This window comes from Lynx canadensis, chromosome B4, assembly GCF_007474595.2.
Source record: "Lynx canadensis isolate LIC74 chromosome B4, mLynCan4.pri.v2, whole genome shotgun sequence".
Classification (NCBI taxonomy): Eukaryota; Metazoa; Chordata; class Mammalia; order Carnivora; family Felidae; genus Lynx; species Lynx canadensis.
Genome location: NC_044309.1, coordinates 59861619 through 59883947, shown reverse-complemented (window position 1 = coordinate 59883947; position 22329 = coordinate 59861619). Strand labels below are relative to the sequence as shown.

The 22329-nt window shown below is 37.3% G+C and overlaps 1 protein-coding gene across 3 annotated transcripts in view; it reads right to left on the bottom strand.

The window, feature by feature from the left end:
* The window catches only part of STK38L (serine/threonine kinase 38 like), an 83561-nt gene that overhangs the window by 18689 nt on the left and 42543 nt on the right, over window positions 1-22329 (bottom strand). For all 3 annotated transcript variants that reach the window (XM_030322033.1, XM_030322032.1, XM_030322035.1), the window contains exons 2-5: window positions 12061-12205; window positions 8497-8548; window positions 1197-1319; window positions 667-750 (exon numbers count right to left, since the gene is read on the bottom strand). In XM_030322033.1, the coding sequence (XP_030177893.1) occupies window positions 667-750; window positions 1197-1319; window positions 8497-8548; window positions 12061-12194 (393 nt within the window). In that variant the 5' untranslated portion in view covers window positions 12195-12205. The remainder of the gene's footprint in view (window positions 1-666; window positions 751-1196; window positions 1320-8496; window positions 8549-12060; window positions 12206-22329) is intronic.

Genomic DNA, 22329 nt, shown 5'->3' with positions numbered 1-22329 from the left:
GGGGATAGTGTCCTTATACGAAAAGACCCCAGAGAGCTCACATTTTCTCTCTGTGCACACACCAAGGGCACTTAGTGGGAAGCTATCTGCAAGTCAGTAAGTGCGCCTCACCAGAAAGCAAACCCTGCCATGACATTGATCTTGGACATTTGGCCTCCAGAACTGTGAGAAAATAAATTTCTGTTGTTTAAGCCACCCAGTCTGTGGCACTTTAGGCACTTATGATAGCCTAAACAGACTAAGGCATTTAAAAAAAAAAATTTTTTTTATGTTTATTCATTTTTGAAAGACAGAGAGAGACAGAGCACAAGCAGGGGTGGGGCGGAGAGAGAGGGGGACACAGAATCTGAAGCAGGCTCCGAGCGGTCAGCACAAAGCCCGATGCGGGGCTCGAACTCACGAACCGTGAGATCATGACCTGAGCTGAAGTCGGATGCTCAACCGACTGAGCTACCCAGGCGCCCCTAAGACGTTTTCAGATTATAATTTGGAAGAAATTTTAACTTTCTTGAGAATTGAGAAACAATGAAACAAGCTATCAAAAAAATTAATAGGACTATATATAGTAAGACGTGTAGATTCCTTTTTATAAATTCCAATATTTACATTTACTCTAACACCTAGTCAGTGGTGCTCCTTTGGTTACATGTGTTAAAGAACTCATACCTGCTCTTTTTCAAGCATATCAGCTTTTCTCAATATCTTCATTGCATAGATATGGCCTGTATCTTTCTTCTGAACCAGCCGCACCTAGAATGTAAAAATTGATCATACTATCAATGTTAAACGGTCATTACTATTGATTTAGGAGCAAAAGGTAAGTTTCTTTAAAGAGATCAGTGGCAATTTGCCACTGCTTATATTTTAGGAATTTCATTAAAATTAAACTATTTTGCTACATTAAACTATTTTAATATATATTTTAAACTATCTGAATGAAGATAGATACTTTCAATAGCAATGCATTTAGAAAAGAAGTAATCTCGGGGCACCTCGGTGGCTTAGTCAGTTAAGTATCCGACTTCAGCTCAGGTCATGATCTTGTGTTGGGCTCTGTGCTGACAGCTCAGAGCCTGGAGCCTGCTTGGGATTCTGTGTCTCCCTTTCTCTCTGCCCCTCCCCTGCATGCACTCTGTCTCTCTCTCAAAAATAAACAAACATCAAAAAAAAAAAAAAAAAAAAAAAAAAGAAGTAACCTCTCCAAATGCTCCTCTTCCTATAACTTTCAGAGACTCAAAGTCATCCAAGCCAAGTCTGGTCCTCTTGAGCCGTAAGAACTCTGTTTCCTTTCGGGCATGCTGTGATCGGCGTAACTTTTTCTATTAAAAAAAGAATTTAAAAAGATGATTTTGTTTTCAATGAAGGCTATAGTGTTAAAAAATGAGATACATCAAAATGGAAGTATCTTAAATATTATTAAAAGATGAGATATATAAAAATGGGAGTAAAGTATCTTAAATATTATCTTAAATTTACCAAAGTCGAGTATTTGTTAAGCATGGAAAGAATAAAGCAATCTTAAGAAACTTTTTCATTCTTAACAATTGATAAATCTTATTCTTCAGGTGGATTCCATTAACTATTTCACCTTAATGAGCTCATCACATATTTCATCTACATGCTAACTTAATTTATAAATAAAAATTAAACTTTAGGAAATGCTAATAGTATTTTGATAATGAATTTTACAGTCAGGCAATCTACTTTGCTTCACTTCCCTAATTTCCAAGGCTGTTCTGTGACAACTACTGAGACTTAGGACACCAAAATAACAAACAGCATGTTTCCATAGAGATTTGCTTTTGACAGAATTTTTTCTTAGATAAATTTTAACAAACTCCTTGAGATTTGGCACACAACTTCCTAAAAATATGAAACTGCCAAAAAACATAATGATTACATGAAGAATTCGTTAAAATATTCAAGTCAGTAATTTCATAATTCACTCTCTAAAAGTCACCAAAAAATAACTGCCATTAATAAGAAACACTATGAAATACCTGAAGGTTACATTTGGAATAGGCATTTATCTCATTGTTCTAAACCTCATTTTTCCCCTTACCAAACAAAACTCTGTTGACATTCTGTTAGTTCCTAGTTGAGGCAACATACAGTGGGAAAGAAACAAAATCAAAAAAATTAAGCACCTGTTCATCTTCAAATGAACTCTACCAGGCTTTCAGGAATTCCATTCTGAAGAAAAGGCAAGTCAAATGACCATAACAGCTCAGAAACACTGCTTTTAAACACAGTACAAGGTATAACCATTGATTAGTCTCTTACTACTCCTGTGTATATCTGCTTTCAAAAAGGTATGGCAAGCTATCAATTAACTGGGAATCTGTAAATGTGTATCCCCAGTGCAATGGAATTCTGATACTTTGAACAAAGTTAATCTAAGAAGATGAAATCTGGAAATGATGTCTTCATATCAATGGTGGAAACAGTGAAGATTTCTTTTGTTCAAAAATGCTCCTTCAGTGATTTTTAAAAAATAACCGAAATACTAATAAGACAAAAAAGCCCAAAAATGTAGCTTGTTTTTTTTTTTTTTTAAATGTTTGTTTTTCAGAGAGACAGAGAGTGTGAGTGGGGAGGGGCAAAGAGAGAGGGAGACACAGAATCTGAAGCAGGCTCCAGGTTCTGAGCTATCAGCACAGAGCCTGATGCGGGGCTCAAAGTCACGAACTGTGAGATCATGACCTGAGCTGGAGTCAGATGCTTAACCAACTGAACCACCTAGGAACCCCCAAATGTAGCTTGTTGTAAGACTATAATTTACACCCCCCCCCCCCCGCCTCCTCCTGTGTCCCTCCAGGAAAAAAATAAAAAAATAAAAAGACTATAATTTAAAAAGGCCACATGGTGGCACTATAGTATCATGTCTTTCAAAGCAGCAAGGAGGGTTGGGGGGGTTGTTTTAAGTATATAAATGAATAAATGTAAGAATTTCAGAAGACATTCTGGACTGTTGACTTTATGGACTATAAAATGTAGTAGAGTTGGGTGTAGTTTCAGAAACTTGTCTAATCTAAATGAAAAAGATGACCTCATTACATACTTTAATAAACTGTGCTCAAAATCAACAGAAGAGAGGCCACTAAAGAAAATAATTTTCACTAATATTTGATAGGTCGTGTAATGCAGCAAGCAAACAATGTTTATATAGTTTGGGGCACAGCGGTTTAATGGCAAAAAGGGAAAATTACAAGTATATAGAGCATACAATTTTACAAAAATGGGACATGACTATAACATTGTGAGGTTACTTTTAAAAACAGAAAAATGAAAAACCTATTTCATGATCTATCAGTCTTAAAATCAGTGTTGCAGTCTGGAGGGAGCTGAAGCAAGCTAGTGTTAAAAAAATATATTGGTGATATGATGAGCAGAGTAATGTATAGAATCGTTCAATCGCTATATTGTACACCTGAAACTAATACAACACTGTATGCTAACTATACTGGGAATTAAAATAAAAAACTTAATAAGCTAAAAAATATATATATTGATGAAAAAGCACATTGATATATCTGTTCATGACTTGTGTAGATTAAACAGCCTTGGAAAACAAGTAACATTTTTGTGGTAATCATATCCTTTCTCACCAAACAGGACAACAAAATCTGGAAACACATTTAACATTTCATGGCTCCCTTTAAAAGCAGCTTAAATTTGTCTGTTTTGGTTTTCCATGAGAGTGAATAATATTGCATGTCTGATGGTAATTCTTAAGTAAGATGAAATTAGACATACATCATTTTCTTCCTTTCTCCATTCCTTTTTAAATGAGTGTTCCCTGGGGTGCCTGGGTAGCTTAGCTGGTTAAGCATCTGACCCTTATCTTGGCTCATGTCATGATCTCAGGTTCCTGAAATCAAGCCCCACATCCGGCTCTGTGCTAACACAGAGCCTGCTTGGGGTTCTCTCTCCCTTTCTTTCTGCCCCTCCCCAAGCTTGCACACTTTTTCTCAAAATAAATAAATAAACTTTTTAAAAAGGAGGGGTGTTCCTCAATTCCTCAAACTCTTGATCTGTGGGATGTTCAGTTTTTATATAAGACAGGGTACACAGAAGTTCCGAGATAGGAAAGAGTTCAGTTGGCAACTTCAATTCTGCAGAGACATTCTACATGATCACATTATATGGTTTATTTTTTACAAATAACTTTCACAAATTACTTCACCAAGATTTTCTATTACAAATGAATTAGGGATAAATATTACTTTTCATTTTAAAACTAGTTTTTTTTAATGTTTTATTTTTGAGAAAGAGAGAGACAGAGACTGAGCAGGGGAGGGGCAGTGAGAGAGGGAGACACAGAACTTGAAGCAGGCTCTAGGCTCTAAGCTGTCAGCACAGAGCCCGATGTTGGTCTTAAACCCACAAACTGCGAGATCATGACCTGAGCTGAAGTCAGACACTCAACCGATTGAGCCACCCAGGTGCCCCTAAAACTAGATTTTTAGAAAACAACTTTATTTTTAAAAAATCCACCCCACATAATGATAGCTCCAACATATTTTATATTAAGGATAAGAGAGGATGTCTATTTTATACAATTTGACATAATCTAGGACCTAGCATGGGCCTAATAATAAGCATTTGTGGAATTAAAATATCTTCACAGAAAAATGTTAGAAATTTTATAGTTATTAAAGGGCACTATTTGTAGGTATAAATCATATCACACTTTCTACAAGTTCTTTAGAAGAATTTAGGAAAATAGTTTTTATTTTTTTTAATGTTTATTTATTTTTGAGAGAGAGAGAGAGATACAGAGTGGGAGTGGGGGAGGGATAGAGAAAGAGGAGGAGACACAGAATCCAAACAGGCTCCAGGTTCTGAGCTGTCAGCACAGAGCCCAACATGAGGCTTGAACCCACAAACCATGAGATCATGACCTGAGCTGAAGTCAGACACTTAGACACTTAACTAACTGAGCCACCCAGGCGCCCCCAAAATATTTCTAAATGTATTCAGCACTTCCTGGTGCAGACCAGTAGTTGCAAACTGAGTTACAAACTGTATTCAACCTCGAAAATATTTGATTTGGCCTGCAAGTTGTTTTTAGGACACTTGAATTATTTGCCGATATTTTAAAAAGCAGGTGATTTCACATAAAAGTCCAGATTTCCAGTTTCTCCTGAAAAACAGGAACTTGGCCACACTCGGCCAAAGTGGCAGTCACTCCCCCTTTGATAGACATCAGGTCTCTAACTTGTCAGCATCCACCACTGATGCCAGTCATCAGGGGACATGCAGAATTGGACTGGTGCTCCTGTTCTCTTTTAGTAAAGTGAAAGGTGGTATGTCTCTATCAAAATATAAACGCGGAGGACCAAATATTTTAGAAAGAGAAAAACAAAGAATCTATTTCTTTGTGGAAGTGAAAGAATATTCTTAGGAGTTGAATATGCAGATAAAGTGTGTTGGGTCAAAAGAACATATAACCTAAGATGTCGCGAAACCAAGCCGGCCAGCTTCCTTCATTTGTGTTATCTGCTTGGCCCCTGGGCATCTGTTTTTATAATTTCTCCCTCTAAATTCTGAATTAGGACCTTATGCTTGAGATTTCTGTATCGATATAATGATGTACAATGTACATTAATACAATTATAATTATATGATTATTAAGGATAAGAAAGTTATTAATACTAATAAATAAATGTGCGGACAGATGTGCTTGGCCTTATTTTTTCTCTATAGGTTATAATACAGATCGAAACCATTACCTTTCTCACTTAAAGTGTAAAGGATATAGGGGCGCCTGGGTGGCGCAGTCGGTTGGGCGTCCGACTTCAGCCAGGTCACGATCTCGCGGTCCGTGAGTTCGAGCCCCGCGTCAGGCTCTGGGCTGATGGCTCGGAGCCTGGAGCCTGTTTCCGATTCTGTGTCTCCCTCTCTCTCTGCCCCTCCCCCGTTCATGCTCTGTCTCTCTCTGTCCCAAAAATAAATAAACGTTGAAAAAAAAAAATTAAAAAAAAAAAAAATTTCTAAAGTGTAAAGGATATAAATTAAATGAGTTTTTAAAATATTATAATTTTATGTAAATAATTTAGATTTTCTAGGTTGAGTCAACTGATTAACAAAGTAACCACCTGTAGTACAAATCATTAAATATATTTTATTTCACTTAAGCATTTCCAACAGAAAAATACAGGTAAAGTCCTAGGAAAGGTACAGGGAAGATTAAATAACTGCTTTCAAGTCATCATTTGTTAGACTGCTCTTTGAACACAGAAATTCCTTTCTGATCATTGAAACTGTTAAGCAAATTAATCTAGGTTGTACCCCCCTACTGCCTAGAAAATAAAGCGTACATCGCTCAGTAAGCTATCCCAAGGCTAGCCTTTCCACTACATGGTGTCAGTTTACCATGCTCTTTCCTCTACTGCATCCTTCATAGTTCATTGTTCTGCATTATTTTATATGTATTTATTAATTCTTGTGTAAATCTACCTATTTTTTTCAACATTCAAATTAACTGTTACCTCTTCCCAAACCTTTTCTGATCCCCTGAATTAGGTGGGGGGAAATCCCTGTATTTTTAAAGTTTGCCAGAATCTATCATGTATACATATATTTATATACACACATACATGATCTCTCCTTCCAGTCAGTAAACTCCTTGAGGGAAAGGTCATTGTTCATTTATTCACGAACTATTTCTTATAGCCCCTGCCAGCTCTGGAGGTATATAGCTGAGTAAGACATTATGGAGTTTCTACTATAGGGGGATATTTTAGGCTGCCCCATGGACACAGACACATGGACACATTAACATTCTGTTAATGCAGAATGTGGGAAGAGTACCCCAAGATATTAGGGAAGATTTCCCAGTGGAACTGAGGCCCAAAGCGAGACCCAGAGCTTCTTAAAGAATAAGAGGAGTTGAGGGGCGCCTGGGTGGTGCAGTCGGTTGAGCATCCGACTTCAGCCAGGTCACAATCTCGCGGTCCGTGAGTTCGAGCCCCGCGTCAGGCTCTGGGCTGATGGCTCGGAGCCTGGAGCCTGTTTCCGATTCTGTGTCTCCCTCTCTCTGCCCCTCCCCCGTTCATGCTCTGTCTCTCTCTGTCCCCAAAATAAATAAACGTTGAAAACAAAAATTAAAAAAAAAAAAAGAATAAGAGGAGTTGGGCAGGAGTAAGGAACTTCTAAGTGGCAGAAATAACAGATGAAAGGTCCACAGGCAAGAGTGTGGAAGTTAAAGTAACTCAATATTGGTGGTCAGCATGGAGGTGGGTGACAAGAGACGAGGTGAAAGAGACAAAGCAGAGGCCAAACTGTGAGGGGTCTTGCACATTAATGTTCAAGGGTCTACCCTTGTCTGAGAGTACTTGGGAGCCCATGAAGGGTGTTAAGCAAAAGTGATGTGATCAAACTTGTTTTTATTTTTCTTTTAAGTTTATTTATTTAAAGAGAGAGAGTGCATGTGTGCATGAGAAGGGGAGGAACAGAGAGGGAGGGAGAGGATCCCAAGCAGGCTCTGCACTGTCAGCCTGAAGCCTGACGCAGGGCTGGATCCCAGTAACCAGGAGATAATGACCTGAGCCAAAATCAAGAGTCAGCCCCTTAACGACTGGGCTACCCAGGTGCCTCTCAAACCTGTTTTCAGACAGGAAACTCTGGATAGTGTATGCAGAAAACCTGGAAGTGGGAAGACACCAGCTGGGGGCAGTTGTTCTTTAAGTGAACTACACAGTAGTCTGAAGTAGGGTAGAGGCAGGCGCCTGGATGGCTCAGTCGGCTTAGTGTCCAACTTTGCCCCGGTCATGATCTCATGACTCATGAGTTCAAGCTCAAACTCGGTATCAGGCTCTCTGCTGTCAGCGCAGAGCCTGCTTTGGATCCCCTGTCCCCATCTCTCTCTCTGCCCTTCCCCCATTCACGTGCTCTCTCTGTCTCTGTCTCTCTCAAAATAAATAAATAAACAAAAAAAAAAAAATAAAGTAGGGTAGAGGCACTGGACTAGAGAACTAGAGGGTTTTAAGATATATTCAGGAAAAAATGTGAGAAGATTTGGCAATTCACGGATTCTTCTTAGAGCCCTCTCTTCTTGTTCCATGCTCTCCGGATACTATAGATACTGTTCACTAAATCTATATTCTTGGAATTAAAAAAAAGCTGCCTCTTTAAAGATCTCCATCATAGCAACAAAGAAGCCCATATTCAAATGATGAAATCCATGTTACCTAAGTTATAAAATCATCTGATATCAATAGAGGACAAAGACACTGGGGTTGCCATTATACAGTAATTAGTCTTTCCCTCCCCAACTTTCTTGAGATATAATTGACATAACGCAAGCTTAGAGTGCGATGGTTTGATGCACATATATATTGTAAAATGGTTACCACAAAAAGGCTTGTTAACATATCCATTGCCTCACATAAGTAATTTTTTTTTTAGTGTGAACATTTAAGATCCGCTCTTAGCAACTTTCAAGTATAGAGTACTGTTACCTACAGTCACAGTAATTACAGCTAACATTACCTCTTCATCTGCTAATCCTTCTTCTTCCATGGCCACTTCTAATTTCTTCTGCCTTTTCAAAGAAAAAATAATTTAAATTTTAAATACATTCCTAACTATTCCCATTTAAGAAATGTTCACTTATTTGAGTTTACCCCTTCAGTTTGCTATGCTAAAAAAAAAAAAAAAAAAAAAAAAAAAAGTCTTTAAAGATGAATCAAAATAATCACTAAGAATAGTTTTCTTTCTCAAAATTAAACCCAACCCAGATTTCAAATCACTTTCTCATACTGGCCAAATGAAAAATTTCCTTCTTAATGCTGCTTAAATCAATGATTAGCAAAGATGACTAATGTTCTAATAAGGAAAATCTGTTATCTAATATTCAAACCACCAAAATCATTAACATTTATCAATATTTATACTGGAAGTATATAAAGGTAACTATAGTGACTAAAAGTATAAATATTTAAGGTGGATATCCCTGTTTGAATCCCAATTCTAATAGCTTATTAGCTAACTGAGCTTGTGTAAGTCCTTCATTTCAAGTCTAAGCTTGATTTCCTAATCAAGAAAAATGTTCAATGCAATTGAGTGTATTTTATTCTAATTCTTTGAAAACTGGAGTCATATATGTACATAAAAAAAACCCACTAACCACCAGAACATTTGCTTTTCTAGGTATAGTCAAGTTCAGGTACTCATTGTTTTTAAATGACACCACTGAAGTAAGTGAAAACTAAGCACTGTGGGGATGGGGAGGAAGGCGGGATGACGGGATGAATTAAGTCACTAGGAACTAGGGAGATGGCTCTGATACAAATTTTGCAGCTCATTTCCAACAGAATATTAAGCATTTTATTTCTATCATATTGGTTTTTCCTGAATATGAACCTGAGAGTACTCTTCCTAATTGGTGTTGGACTATGTTAGAATAGGACTGACTTTCCAGGATTTAACTACATGGGAGAGTATCTAAGGGTTGAGGATTGAAATCATCAAATACATTTTTTAGTATTTGTCCTTTACGATAATATGTCTGAAGGTAGGCACTTTCCTAACCCACATTCTTATGGAAAATTCATAACAAAAATATCTAAAGCCTGTTCATAGATCAGCACCCCAATGGCAACAACACGTAATGACATGTTCTCTGCCTACTTCGTCAACATTTGTAATAGACATCTTGGTGCTTATCATACTGATTTTAATCTTTTATTTACACACTGTTCTTCTAAGCCCAACCCTTAGAATGGAATAAGCTCTGTGCCTGCTACCATGCCCCTCTGGGAGCTGCAAGGCTGCTTGCTGAATGATTTTGAGCTTTCTCCTCTGTAGAGAGAATCCACAGTGTAAGGGACCATTCATCTGGGACGGCCTATCAATATACAAGCAACTTCACTCTTCTGTCACATCTCTACTGTCCCCTTTCCTCAATCCTTGCCAAAACCAACTCTTCATGAAATTATCCCTGACTCTGGAGAGAGAGGCAGTAGCCTTTGTACGTTTCCACCATATCTAAACGAGAAGACCTGTGACTTCCTGTGCACCTTTCAAAGAAAATAGTTTTCTTCCTAAATGCTCTGATGTTTTGTTCTGATTGGTACTCTATTTGGCTTATGTATTTATTCAGTTAGTTAAGCCTTAAAAATTTATCACATGTAATCCTAAAGTCCAAGCTTCTAATAACTACGAGCTGACTGTTTAATATGATTTCCATGGCACCAAGCTGCAACTGCCTTTTTTTTTTTTTTAAAGTTACAGCAGATACTTTTATTTTTACTTTCCTTTGTTTGGAAATAGAGGGCAAAACTGAATTACTCAAAGATTTCATCAAGAAAAGACAACAAGCCTTCAAAATTCTGATGCATAACTTAAGTGTCTGCTTCCTAAAAAAGTAGTCTTTCTTTCCCTGGTTCTCTTCTACTTCGTTTACTCTCCTTGGCGACTGGATCATTTCCAGAGACTTTCATTGTATTTACAGTTAATGTAATTACTCATATGTTTGCATTCATTTCTAACTGATTGCGTGGTCTCTATTTGTGTCGACTTTTTGGCGTTTCAGCTTTGCTTTTTCCCTCACCTTATTTTCAACTGGGGTTTTGTTTTCCTCATTTCATTGTTTTCCTTTCATTAGTTTGGAAGTTACAAACTCTGTTAGTCTGAAATGAATCAATCTTTACCCCTCTGTACGTCGTATCTCTATCATGGAGATACACAGATCTCTAGCAACACTTTAATTCCACTGACTTCCCTCCTGACTGAGAGCCTATCATTGGGAATATTTTAATCTACTTTAAAAATGTATAAGAGTTTATCATCGTTTTTTTTTTTTTTCATACAATTTGTGTTGAGATTTATCCACACATTTATATTTAGCTCTGTTTGTGATCACTTTCCTTCAGCCTAAATTGAATCTTCTGGAAGTTCTGCCAATGGTGAACTCTTAGTTTGACCTGCCTCTGCTCCAACCCCTTTCTTCTCCTCCTTTAGGAACTTGGGTTAAAGATACGTTAGCTTTCCTCACTCTGCTCCATATTTAACTCTCCTTCATATGTTCCTACTCTGTGTCTCCAGTTGACTTCTGAATAATTATTGAAGTTTTATTTTCTACTTCAATTCTCTGTTCAGCTTGTCTGATATGTAGTTAGACCTATCTGACATTTCGTCTCTGGCTAGTCGCCACTTCTGTCAATCTTTCTCACTTCTAATTCTATTCTACTGTTGTTGTCATGATCCTAATTCAAGCCTCCTTCCACACGCTGGGACTACATCATTAGCCTTTCCTGTTCCTTCTCTCTCTACCCACAATCCATTCTGTACATCACAACTAAAGTACTCCTCTAGAGAAACACCCATGATCACTGATTCTGTTCAAAAATCTTCAAGGCTCTCTACTCCCATGAGGATATCTACATTAACAAAGCAGTCAAGGGTCCCAGGAAATGCTGAATGAAATCCAGCATGAGCTAAACTGGCTCTTGCTTGACCCAGCACTGAAGGTGATTCTTCTGTCTGTAATATCCTTCCTCCCTGCTCTTTTATCTCTTCCTTCTCCATTTTCTGCATGTATGATTAATACTGTTCCTTAAGAGCTCTGATAAATGCCACCCACCGTTTATGAAGCCCTCCCAGTTGCTTTACTCAAAGCAATCTCTGCCTTCTTTGACCTTCTCTTAGTGATGCTTCTCACTGTCATGTAATATTTATGTGCATTACCTGCCTTAATAGTTTTCTGAAGGCAGAATAACACATCATTAATGTTTTTATTCTTCCACCCTCATTCCCACTATACATGCTTTTGGATTAGAATTAACTATTCCTATAGTATAAGGATATATTATAATTTCACAGCTGGGAATGTTTTTATTTAAAATATCATGACATGTGATAGAAGGATATGGGTGCAGAGGACAAGAAACCATTCTGTTAAGATAATTAGAGGCACTGTCATAGAGGAAACCTAAAAACAGCATACAGGGACCCACAATATTCATATTATTAATGGACAATGTGTTTACACTCCACTTGCAGCATAAGAGCTTCTTAAACCAAACAGAAAATTCTGATTAGCCTTTACTATACCTGGTCTCTCTCTCTTCATGCTGTAAAATTAGATTGCTGTAAAAATTCTCCAACGTGAGCTTGGCCACAGTCACTCTTTCCCGGGTATGGTTGCTCATAGGAAAGGAGGCTGTAGTCCCTGCCGTCATTGCCATAGTAACAGACACTGAAACAACATATAAACACAAATTGTTCAGTAGAAAAACACTTTCTGTCCCTCATAGTAAACTCTGGAGACGGTTTAATTCCTACGAAGCAAAACTTTACCGTAACAGTTAAAACATCCAAGTTTTCCACATTATAAAGAAGACAGTGCTAGTAAAGAAAGAGGAAGATACACTATTCCCAAAGCAATAGAAATTAATTTTGTGTTGGCAAAACCAGGGATGAATAAGAGTAAGGAAGCACCAATCCACACACAACATGGACACATTTTATACAAAAGGCTGTAGTCAACAAGCATTCAGAACAGAAAGGTTCGATGTATTTTGTTGTTGTTTTATTGATCACTGCAAAAAAATCCACAAGATTTGGCTAATACATATGCCTGCACTCAATGTTAAGTCTCCTAAGAGTTAATGTAGTTCAGCTAAATAGTAAGAAGCAACTTCTAGAATATAAATTCTATGAAACATGAAGCAGTGGATCAAATATGCACACAAAATCAGTCTGAAGTAATTCTTATGTATATGTTTTATGGGAAAACAACTTTTCAAAACAAGCCCCCTTTGGATGGAGTCCAGGGTGCCCTATTTCATTCTGAATTCTATGTCATTCCAAATAGCTCTGTAACAAGGTCCAGTATACGACTCCAGACTATAAGGTCCATTTCATTTTCAAATGATACTCATTTGAACCAGGCAGAAAACAGAAATGTATGAATCAAGCCATGTGACAATAGGGATGTTCTGTGGCCTTAACTGGGCCTTGCGGTCTACTTAGTCACTCAAGTGCCATCTTTGAAAAACCACCTGGCAAGCCAAACATAGTACTGGTTTGAAGAAGATAATTGGCCAATTAGACAAGACAAGGAATGTAGCAAAATGACTGCTTCACAGGGGGCACAGACTGAACTGTGATGGCTGCTACCAGTGGGTGGCACCGACCATAAGAAACTTGCCTACTACAGTCTACATCTGGACCAAAAAAGACTAGGATGGTTCCATGCATTAAGGAGGTTTTTGCTGATCTGGATGGAGATCATAACAGACCTAGAGAAGATACAGACTGCCAACAGTGAGCATCCAACGTTGCACTGTTAGCTGGAAAGTATTCCCCCAACCTACACCCCAACACCCAACTCTCCCTAATTACATGAAGATACAGACCTCTGTGTATGGATTTGAACGGCAGTAGACTCCAGGGATAATGGAATGGACCAAAAGACCTTTCTTGTTCTTCAACATCAATCAAGTCAAGTGCAGGTTAATAGTAAGTTTACCTATGACAAATTCCTAGTTCTACTGCCCTCTTATTGGTTTTACATCTCAAGGTACTACAAGAGTCTTAAAGTCATTATCTCCAAATACAACATTATTATTTTAGCCTCACAAACTTGTTCCTCTGTGGACTACTCTAAAGATTTTTAGAACAAGAAGTTGATTGTGTCACTTGTTTAAAATCATTCATGTCTCTTCACAGCCTACAGCAAATCAAATTAGCTTTGCACGATAAACAAAGGCAACTCACATACACTGAATGGTCGTGCCTATCAGGAATTTTGTGATATTTTATTCACTGATTTCTCCCCTTTTCCTCCAGAGGATTCAAGAGAGTGGCACTTTCTATGCATGACTGCATTTCCTCCTTACAACAGCCCTGCAAGGTAAAGAACTGAAGCTTAGAAAGGTCACATGGCACGGCACCTGGGTGGCTCAGTTGGTTAAGCGTCTGACTTTGGCTCAGGTCATGATCTTGCAGTTCGTGGGTTTGAGCCCGCATCGGGTTCTGTGCTGACAGCTCTGCTGTCTGGAGCCTGCTTCAGATTCTGTGTCTCCCTCTCTCTCTCCGCCCCTCCCCCATTCGCACTTTGTCTTTCTCACTCAAAAATAAACATTAAAAAAATTAAAAAAAAAAAAAAAAAGATGTAATGAATTTAACTCCAAAACCCAAAGGTGGATACCAAGTAATGAAAAACAAGTTCCATATGTATGGAATGTATGTGTATGTGTATACACACACACACACACACACACACACACACACAACTATATAATTTGATCATGATTAATACTTTCCATTCTAGTTATACATACATACCTGCAAATATGTATACTTTGTTTAAAAACCAAAGCAGAGCAAAACCTGTGTCTACTCAACAACTCGCAAAGTATTGAGCACACAGTAGGCATTCAGTAAATGATGATAACAACTCAACTCTAATGGATTTTAAATTATATTTTCACATATAATAGTTTCCTTTGGATTAAAAACTACAGAATCATTAGTGTTATGTGAACGTTCAGAAACAAATCCTACTTGAAGGATACAATTACAGAAAAAGCAAATATCCCACCCCTGATCTCAATTAAATAATATCTTTTAGAAAGTAGCCTTAAAAAGAAGAAAAAATTCTTTCCTTCCAGCCAGACAAAATAGGCTTTAAAAATTCCAAATTAAACAAAACCAAGAACAGAAGTGACCAAATTATTACAAAGAATGATCTAGATGAGTGGCACTTATTATATTGCAAATTTATTCCTCTAATGGATTTAACACTGTTCTTTGTCTATTACTAAAGCTCTTTCTTTCCTCAGAAAAAGAACAGGATACAATTTGCAAGTCTACAATTCCTGGACTGATAAAAACAACACTAGGTGCCCTTGAATTTCCTGTTCACGTGTTTTCTCCAGACTCCCCTATTCATTAATGGAGACACTACCAATAGCTAAGTCCAACATTCTTTCGTTTATCAAGCCTGGGGAAAGGAGATAACAAATCTGGCACTCAGGCTACCTATAAATAGATGTGGTGTCTCCAACCATTTACCATCAAACTTCTAAAGTAGGAAAACAGAACTGCTTTACCTGACTGGCAAAACATACTATTTAACTGGGGGTTTCACCCTAGTTGCCACACACTACATATCAGAGGAAAGAGTATCCTTAATGCTACTGTATTGCCTTATAGTGTACAATTGTTTCTACACTCATTTAGTTGCGACCAAAAAGCCCCAGGCTACAACAGATTGGATACCGCATATACCAGGTCCCTAAAGACACAGCAGCCACAGCTTCTTTTCTCTGGGCAGTATAACCTGAAGAGCAAGAAATTCACTCAGGTGAGGGTTCCAGGCCCAGCACTAAATTTTACTAGTTGTAGTCTTTCCAGCTAACATTTACTGCAAATTTACACTATATGCCAGCACTGCACGGATTACTGAGAATACGAAGAAGGATAAAATAGAGTCCCTGCCCTATTCGTGATCTTACAGGGACACAAAGAAGGGAGAAGTTGGCTCTGCAAGGGTTTAAGAGTAGTCAGAGGTTTAACAGAGGAGGAGATACTTGAACTGCAACTTGGGGTGAGTGGGGAGGAGTAAGGGTTCACAAGTCAGATGGACAGGGCAGCGGAGGGAGAGGTGGAAGGGCACCAAAAAGACCGACACACGTGAGTACACAGATGGCTTGAGTATATTCAGTGAAATAGCAGGAGATGAAGGGGGAAGGACAGCTAGAAGTCATGATAAAATACCTTTTTGCCATGTTAAAAATTATCCTAAGCACAAATGGGAGTCATTCAGGGCTTTTAACTAAGTGAAAAGTGACAGCCAACAAACAACATTACTCAGTGCTTACCCAAGTAGCGAGAACTCTTCTAAGAATGTTCCTTGTTTTGATGCAGTTAATCCTCCTGTCAGCAACAAGACCCTAAGACCTGACCTTTACTGCCCACCTGCATGTGCCCACCCACCTTTGTCCCACATTTTCCTTAAGTTCTTTCCAGCTATCTCCTCACTCAGGCAAAGGAGCCAAAGGGCACAGCATCCATTGATGGAAACCAAAACTACCCCTCAAGCTATAACGACTGCCAGGGGGAAGAACTTCGGAGGCCCAGACCAGTTTGAGCTTAACCACTGGCTTATACCTGTGCAGTTGGACCATGCGGTGACCGACAGTGACCTCTACCTCACTCTAATGCTAAATTCTCCACCTGAGGAGGAGCACAAGCCTCACTAACATAACCTATAATGCATGTCTAGGCATGTTTCCTTGAGGCACATGTGTGACCTTATGCCTGCTTCACATGCGATGACAAGGGTTCCCTTTCTAAATATTCATCCTAACCCTAAATAAAAGGAACTCATTCACTCTTGCCTGGGGAATCACAGCTTTGGACGTTATTCCCCCACGATCTCTTTATTTGCTGCAAATATAGTTACTTTGTATGACAAGTCCACCCACTGTAGTTTCTATCTGTAAGTCACCAAGGAGCAAACTCATGTCAGTTGGGTTACATAACCACCTCTGAAGTCCGATCTGACTGGTACTTCACATGATTGTGCTGGTACAGGGAGGTTGGCAAAAAGTCTGGGAGGAGATTACATGGAAGGAATATAAATCAGGTTAGGGGGACTCAGTAACAGTCATGGGTTACAAACTGTGGCTCTGGTCATATTTTGTTTGGTTTGCACTGTGCCTTAGAAATTAGAAGATTTCACGTAAGAACTCAGATTTCTGGTTCTTCTTGAAAAATCAGATGGGTCAAATATGAGCCCACATTACTGCCTGGAACAGAGGAGCAGCAGCCCCCTTGCAAGACAGGGCATAGTGCCAAAGCCCACCAACTGTCTACTCCCTTATGCCCAGCATCCTTCACGCATCTTATTACCTACTTGCTTCTGGTAAGTGTTTGAAATTACAATCTTTGGCTTAGTATAAAACAATGAGGGCCTAATTTAAGATAGTAGAGGCTCAGATATTTAGCTGGAAAGACTGAAATCTATAATTACTTCTGGGTTTCAGATTTGGATAAGTGGGTAAATGGTGATATCATCAATAAGAATAGGAATTATAAGAAGAGCTAACTTGGTAGGGAAAGAAAATAAGTTCGTCTGATTCTGAGTCGTTACCAGACTCAGTTTAAAATTTGTGTTTTTTTTTCTTTTTTAAGTAGGCTCCATGCCTAGCACAGAGCCCAACATGGCACTTGAACTCATGACCCTGAGATCAAGACCTGAGCTGAGATGAAGAGTTGGATACTTAACCAACTGAGCCAGCCAGGCACCCCAAAATTTATGCTTTAAAATGATAATTAAAAATTTTGTTAATGTTTATTTTTGAGAGAGAGACAGAGTGCAGCAGGGGAAGGGAAGAGAGAGAGGGAGACACAGAATCCGAAGCACGTTCCAGGCTCCAAGCCCTCAGCATAGAGCCCAACACAGGGCTCGAACCCACGAACTGTGAGATCATGACCCAAGCCCAAGTTAGACACTCAACTGACTGAGCCAGGCACCCCTAAAATGATAATTCTAAAGATTTACATTTAGAAATGAAAAATAATCCTGTTCACAAAAGTAGCAAGGAGAAGGGGATAAAGAACAACATCCATAAAATACCTAAGAATCCCATGATTAAAAAAAAAAAAAAAAAAAAAGATTGGCCTTTCCATGAGGAAATCTAATCATACACTGTGGAAGGAAGGGAAGAATTATTCAATTAATGGTGTTGAAATAACTGGTTATCTATTTAAGCAAGTCAGATGTTCATTTCATTCCAAAGGGCAAAATACATTTCAAATGGTTCAAAAGGGAGAACATAAAAACTAAAAAGGAAAAAAAAAACAACAACAGGAAATAAAGTAAAAAGAATAAACTTCAAAAAAATTACCAGAAAATACAGATGAGTAGCTGTCTGATCTTTGAACTGATAAGAAATGTATTCAAAAGAAATCACAATAAAAATCGTGCCAGGCATCGTTATACAAAAATTTAGAATATACATATATGGATATCAAACAAGATTTAAAGGACAGTATTGGGGGGAAAAACTGCAAAATAACAATGTGTATTAAAAGTATACTGAAGTATAAAGGTATATGCTAAAAATAAATTCATTTCTTAAAATGTATGAAAAGCATATAACATATCTTTTTAAATATTAAAGTTGTAAAAAGAAAATAAGAACCCTAATAATGAATGAATAATACTGATTGACAATATATAAATAAAAATAGCTAACTTCCGGAAAATGTTCAATTTTCCCAAGTAAATCAGACATGGAAACTTTAAAATAATGTATATATTCCCTCTATGAAAAAAGCCATAATTTAGAGGGGGCAAACCCTCCTGGTCCAGGGTACCATGAGATGACTTTCTCATATACCATCTATGCTTGTTTGTGTGGATTCTTCCAGCTTTACAGAGATGTAATTGACACTGCATAATGTTAAGATGTACCAAGTAATGATTTGACATATACACACATCATAAAATAATTACAATAAGGTTAGGTATCCATCAAATCATATAGTTGTAATTTTTCTGTGTGTGGTGAGAATTTTTAAGATTTACTCTCTTAGCAACCTTCATATACACAAAACAGTATTGTTAACTATAGTTACCTTGCTGTACAGAACATCACCAGAATTTATAATTTACATTTTGTACACTTTGACCACCTTTCCTCATTCCTCCTCCAACTGCCCCACCCCTGAACCCACAGCAACCGCCAATCTATTTCTAGTTCAATATTTTTTAGGTTCCACATAGAAGTGATATCATACAGTATCTGTCTTTTTCTTTCTGATTTATTTCACTTAGCATAATGTCCTCCAGGTCCATCCATGTTGTCACAAATGTCAGGATGTCCTTTTTTTTATGGCTGATTGATATTCCATTATATCGAAATACCACATTTTCTTTATTCATTCATCTATCAGTAGACACTTAGGTTGCTTCCATGTCTTGGTTATTGTGACTAATGCTGCAATGAACAGAGAGGGGTGTGGCTATCTCTTTGAGACAATGATTTCACTTCATTTGCAGATACCTAAAAATGAAATTACTGGATCATATAATAGTTCTATTTTTAACTTTGGGGGGACCTCATACGAATTTATATTTCCAATCAACAATGTATAAGAGTTTCTAGTTTTCCACATCCTCACCAATACTTGCCACCTCTCGATAATACCCATTCTAACAGGTGTGAATACCTCACTTCCAAAGAATATCTTCAAGCCTTTTGTCCATTTTTAATCATATTATTTCCTTTTCTTGATACTGAATTACATGAGTTCCTTGTATATTCTGGATATTAACCTCTGTCCTAGGCTTTTCTTTGTTGGGAGATTTTTGATTACTGATTCATTCTCTTTCCTTGTTATCAGTCTGGCCAGATTTTCTATTTCTTCAGGATTTGGACTTGGTAGATTGTATGTTTACAGGAATTCATCCATTTCTTCTAAGGTTGTCCATTTTTTTGGTGTTTAATTATTCACTATAGTCTCTTATGATCCTTTGTACTTCTTTTTTTTTAATTTTTTTTTTTTAACGTTTATTTATTTTTGAGACAGAGAGAGACAGAACATGAATGGGGGAGGGTCAGAGAGAGAGGGAGACACAGAATCTGAAACAGGCTCCAGGCTCTGAGCAGTCAGCACAGAGACCGACACAGGGCTCAAACTCACGGACCACGAGATCGTGACCTGAGCCAAAGTCGGACGCTTAACCGACTGAGCCACCCAGGCGCCCCCGATCCTTTGTACTTCTATAATATCAGCTGTAATATCTTCTCTCTCTTTTCTAATATTATTTGAATATCCACTCTTTTTTCTTGGTTAGTCTAGCTAAAGGTTTCACACTTTTGTGTACCTTTCCAAAGAACCAACCAACAGTTTTGTTAAACTTTTCTATTGTTTTCCTATTCTCTACTTCATTTATTTCTGCTCTGGTGTTTATTATTTCCTTCCTTCTGCTAACTTTGGGCTTAGTTTGTTCTTCTTTTTGTAGTTCCTTGAGTTGTAAAGCTATGATATTTGAGATCTTTCTTTTTTCTTAGTGGATGCATTTATCACTATAAACTTCTCTCTTAGAAATTCCTTTGCTGCATCCCATAAGTTTTAGTATGTTGGGTTTCCATTTTCAGTTGTTTCATATTTAAAAATTGTTTTCTTTTGATTTCTACTTTGACACATTTGTTGTCTATGAGTGTGTTGTTTAATTTTCATATATTTGTGAATTTTCCAGCTTTCCTCCTGTTCACTGATTTCTAGTTTCATATTACTGTGGTCAGAAAGATACTTGATATAATTCTAATCTTCTTCAATTTGTTAAGACATATGTTGTGAGTGTTTTTTGTTTTTGTCCGTTAGGTCCATTTGCTCTAATGTTATTCATATCTACTATTTGCTTATTGATTCTCTGTCTGGATGATCTATCCATTACTAAGAGGAGGTATTAAAGTTCCCAACTATTATTGCATAGCTATTTATTTCCCTTTAGTTCTGTTAATATTTGCTTTATAGATCAGGTGCTCTGATGTTGGGTGCATAATTATTTACTATTGTTATATATTATCAATTAATTAATCCTTTTATCATTACATAATGACTTTGTCTCTTCTGACCATTTTTAGTTTAAAGCCTATTTTGTCTGATTTAAGCATAGCTGCCCCTGTTTTCTTTTGATTACCATTTGCTTGAAATATCTTTTTCCAACCCTTCATTTACAGTCTGTGTGTGTCCTTAAAGTTTAAACGAGTCTCTTGTAGGCAGTGCATCATTGGATCTTGTCTTTCTAATCCATTCAGTCATTCTGTCTGTGTCTTTTTATTGGAGAATTTATTCCATTTATGTTTAAGTTAATTAATGATAGGTAAGGACTTCATATTGCCATATGTTAATTGTTTTATTTTGTAGATCCCTTGTTCTTTGCCCCCTCTCTGGCTATCTTGTTTTATGAATGATGACCTTTTTTTTGTGGTAATATACTGTGACTCCTTTATCATAACCTTTTGTGTTTCTACTATAGGTTTTTCTTTGTGGTTGTGGTTATCTGGAGGCTTATAACACCCGATTTGAAGCTAGTAACAAATTTAACAATAACACTAACAATTATTGTAGTTATGCTTATTTTTACAGTGTTTATTTTCTAACATTTAAGAATGTGGCCAGTGAGTTTTACACATTTGTATGTTTTTATGATGTTAATTAACATCCTTTCACTTCTGCTTGAAGAATGTAACTTTAACATTTCTTGTAAATTAGATCTAGGGGCATTGCTTTTGTTGATTTGGGGAAATCTTTATCTCTCCTTCATTTGTAAAGGACAGTTTTAGGGCATATAGGATTCTTGGTTGACAGGTTTTTTTCTTACAATATTTTGAATATATCATCCCATTGACTTCTGGACTGCAAAGTTTCTTTTGAGAAAGCCACATATAGTCTTATGAGAACATCCCTGTACTGACAAGTTGTTTTTCTCTTCGTGCTTTCAAAATTCTCTTTTTCTTTGACTTTTGATCAAATAATTACTGTGTCTTGGTAGCCCTTTCAGGGTTCAACCTATTTGAGATTCGTTGCACCTCCTGAATCTGAATCCATTTCTCTCCCCAAGTTTGGGGAGTTTTTTTGCCACTCTTGCTTTAAATGGACTTCTTTCCCTTTCTCTTCTTCTGGGCATTCATAATAATATACAGATTCAAAATACATATTTGCATCTCTTTATTGTGTTATATAAGCCTGTAAGACTTTCTTCACTCTTCATTTGTTTTCTTCTGTGAATAAATAATTTTAAATAACCTATCTTTCAATTCATTAATTCTTTTTTTTTTTTTTTCCTGCTTTGTCAAGTCTGCTGTTGAAGCTCTCAATTGAATTCTTCAGTTCATTATACTCTTCAGCTCTAAGATTTCTGGGTTTTTTAAAAAATAGTTTCTATCAAAAAACTTCATTGACCTTTTCATTTTGTATGTGCATTATTTTCTGAATTTCATCTAAGTGTCTGTCTGTGTATTCTTGTAGCTCACTGAACTTAAGAGAATTATTCTGAATTCTTTGTCAGATAGTTCACAGATCTCCATTTCTTCAGGGTCAGTTTTTGGAGTTTTATTAGTGTCATTTGGTGGTGTCATGTTTACCTGATTCTTCACATTCCTTTTTTTTTTTTTTTTTTAAGTTTATCTATTTTGAAAGAGAGAGAGAGAAAAAGAATGTACATGGGGGGAGGGGTAGAGAGACAGGGTGAGAGAGAGAATCCCAAGCAGGCTCTGCACTGACAATGGAGCTGTCTCAATATGGAACTCAAACTCACAAACCATGAGATCATGACCTGAGCCAAAGTTGGATGTT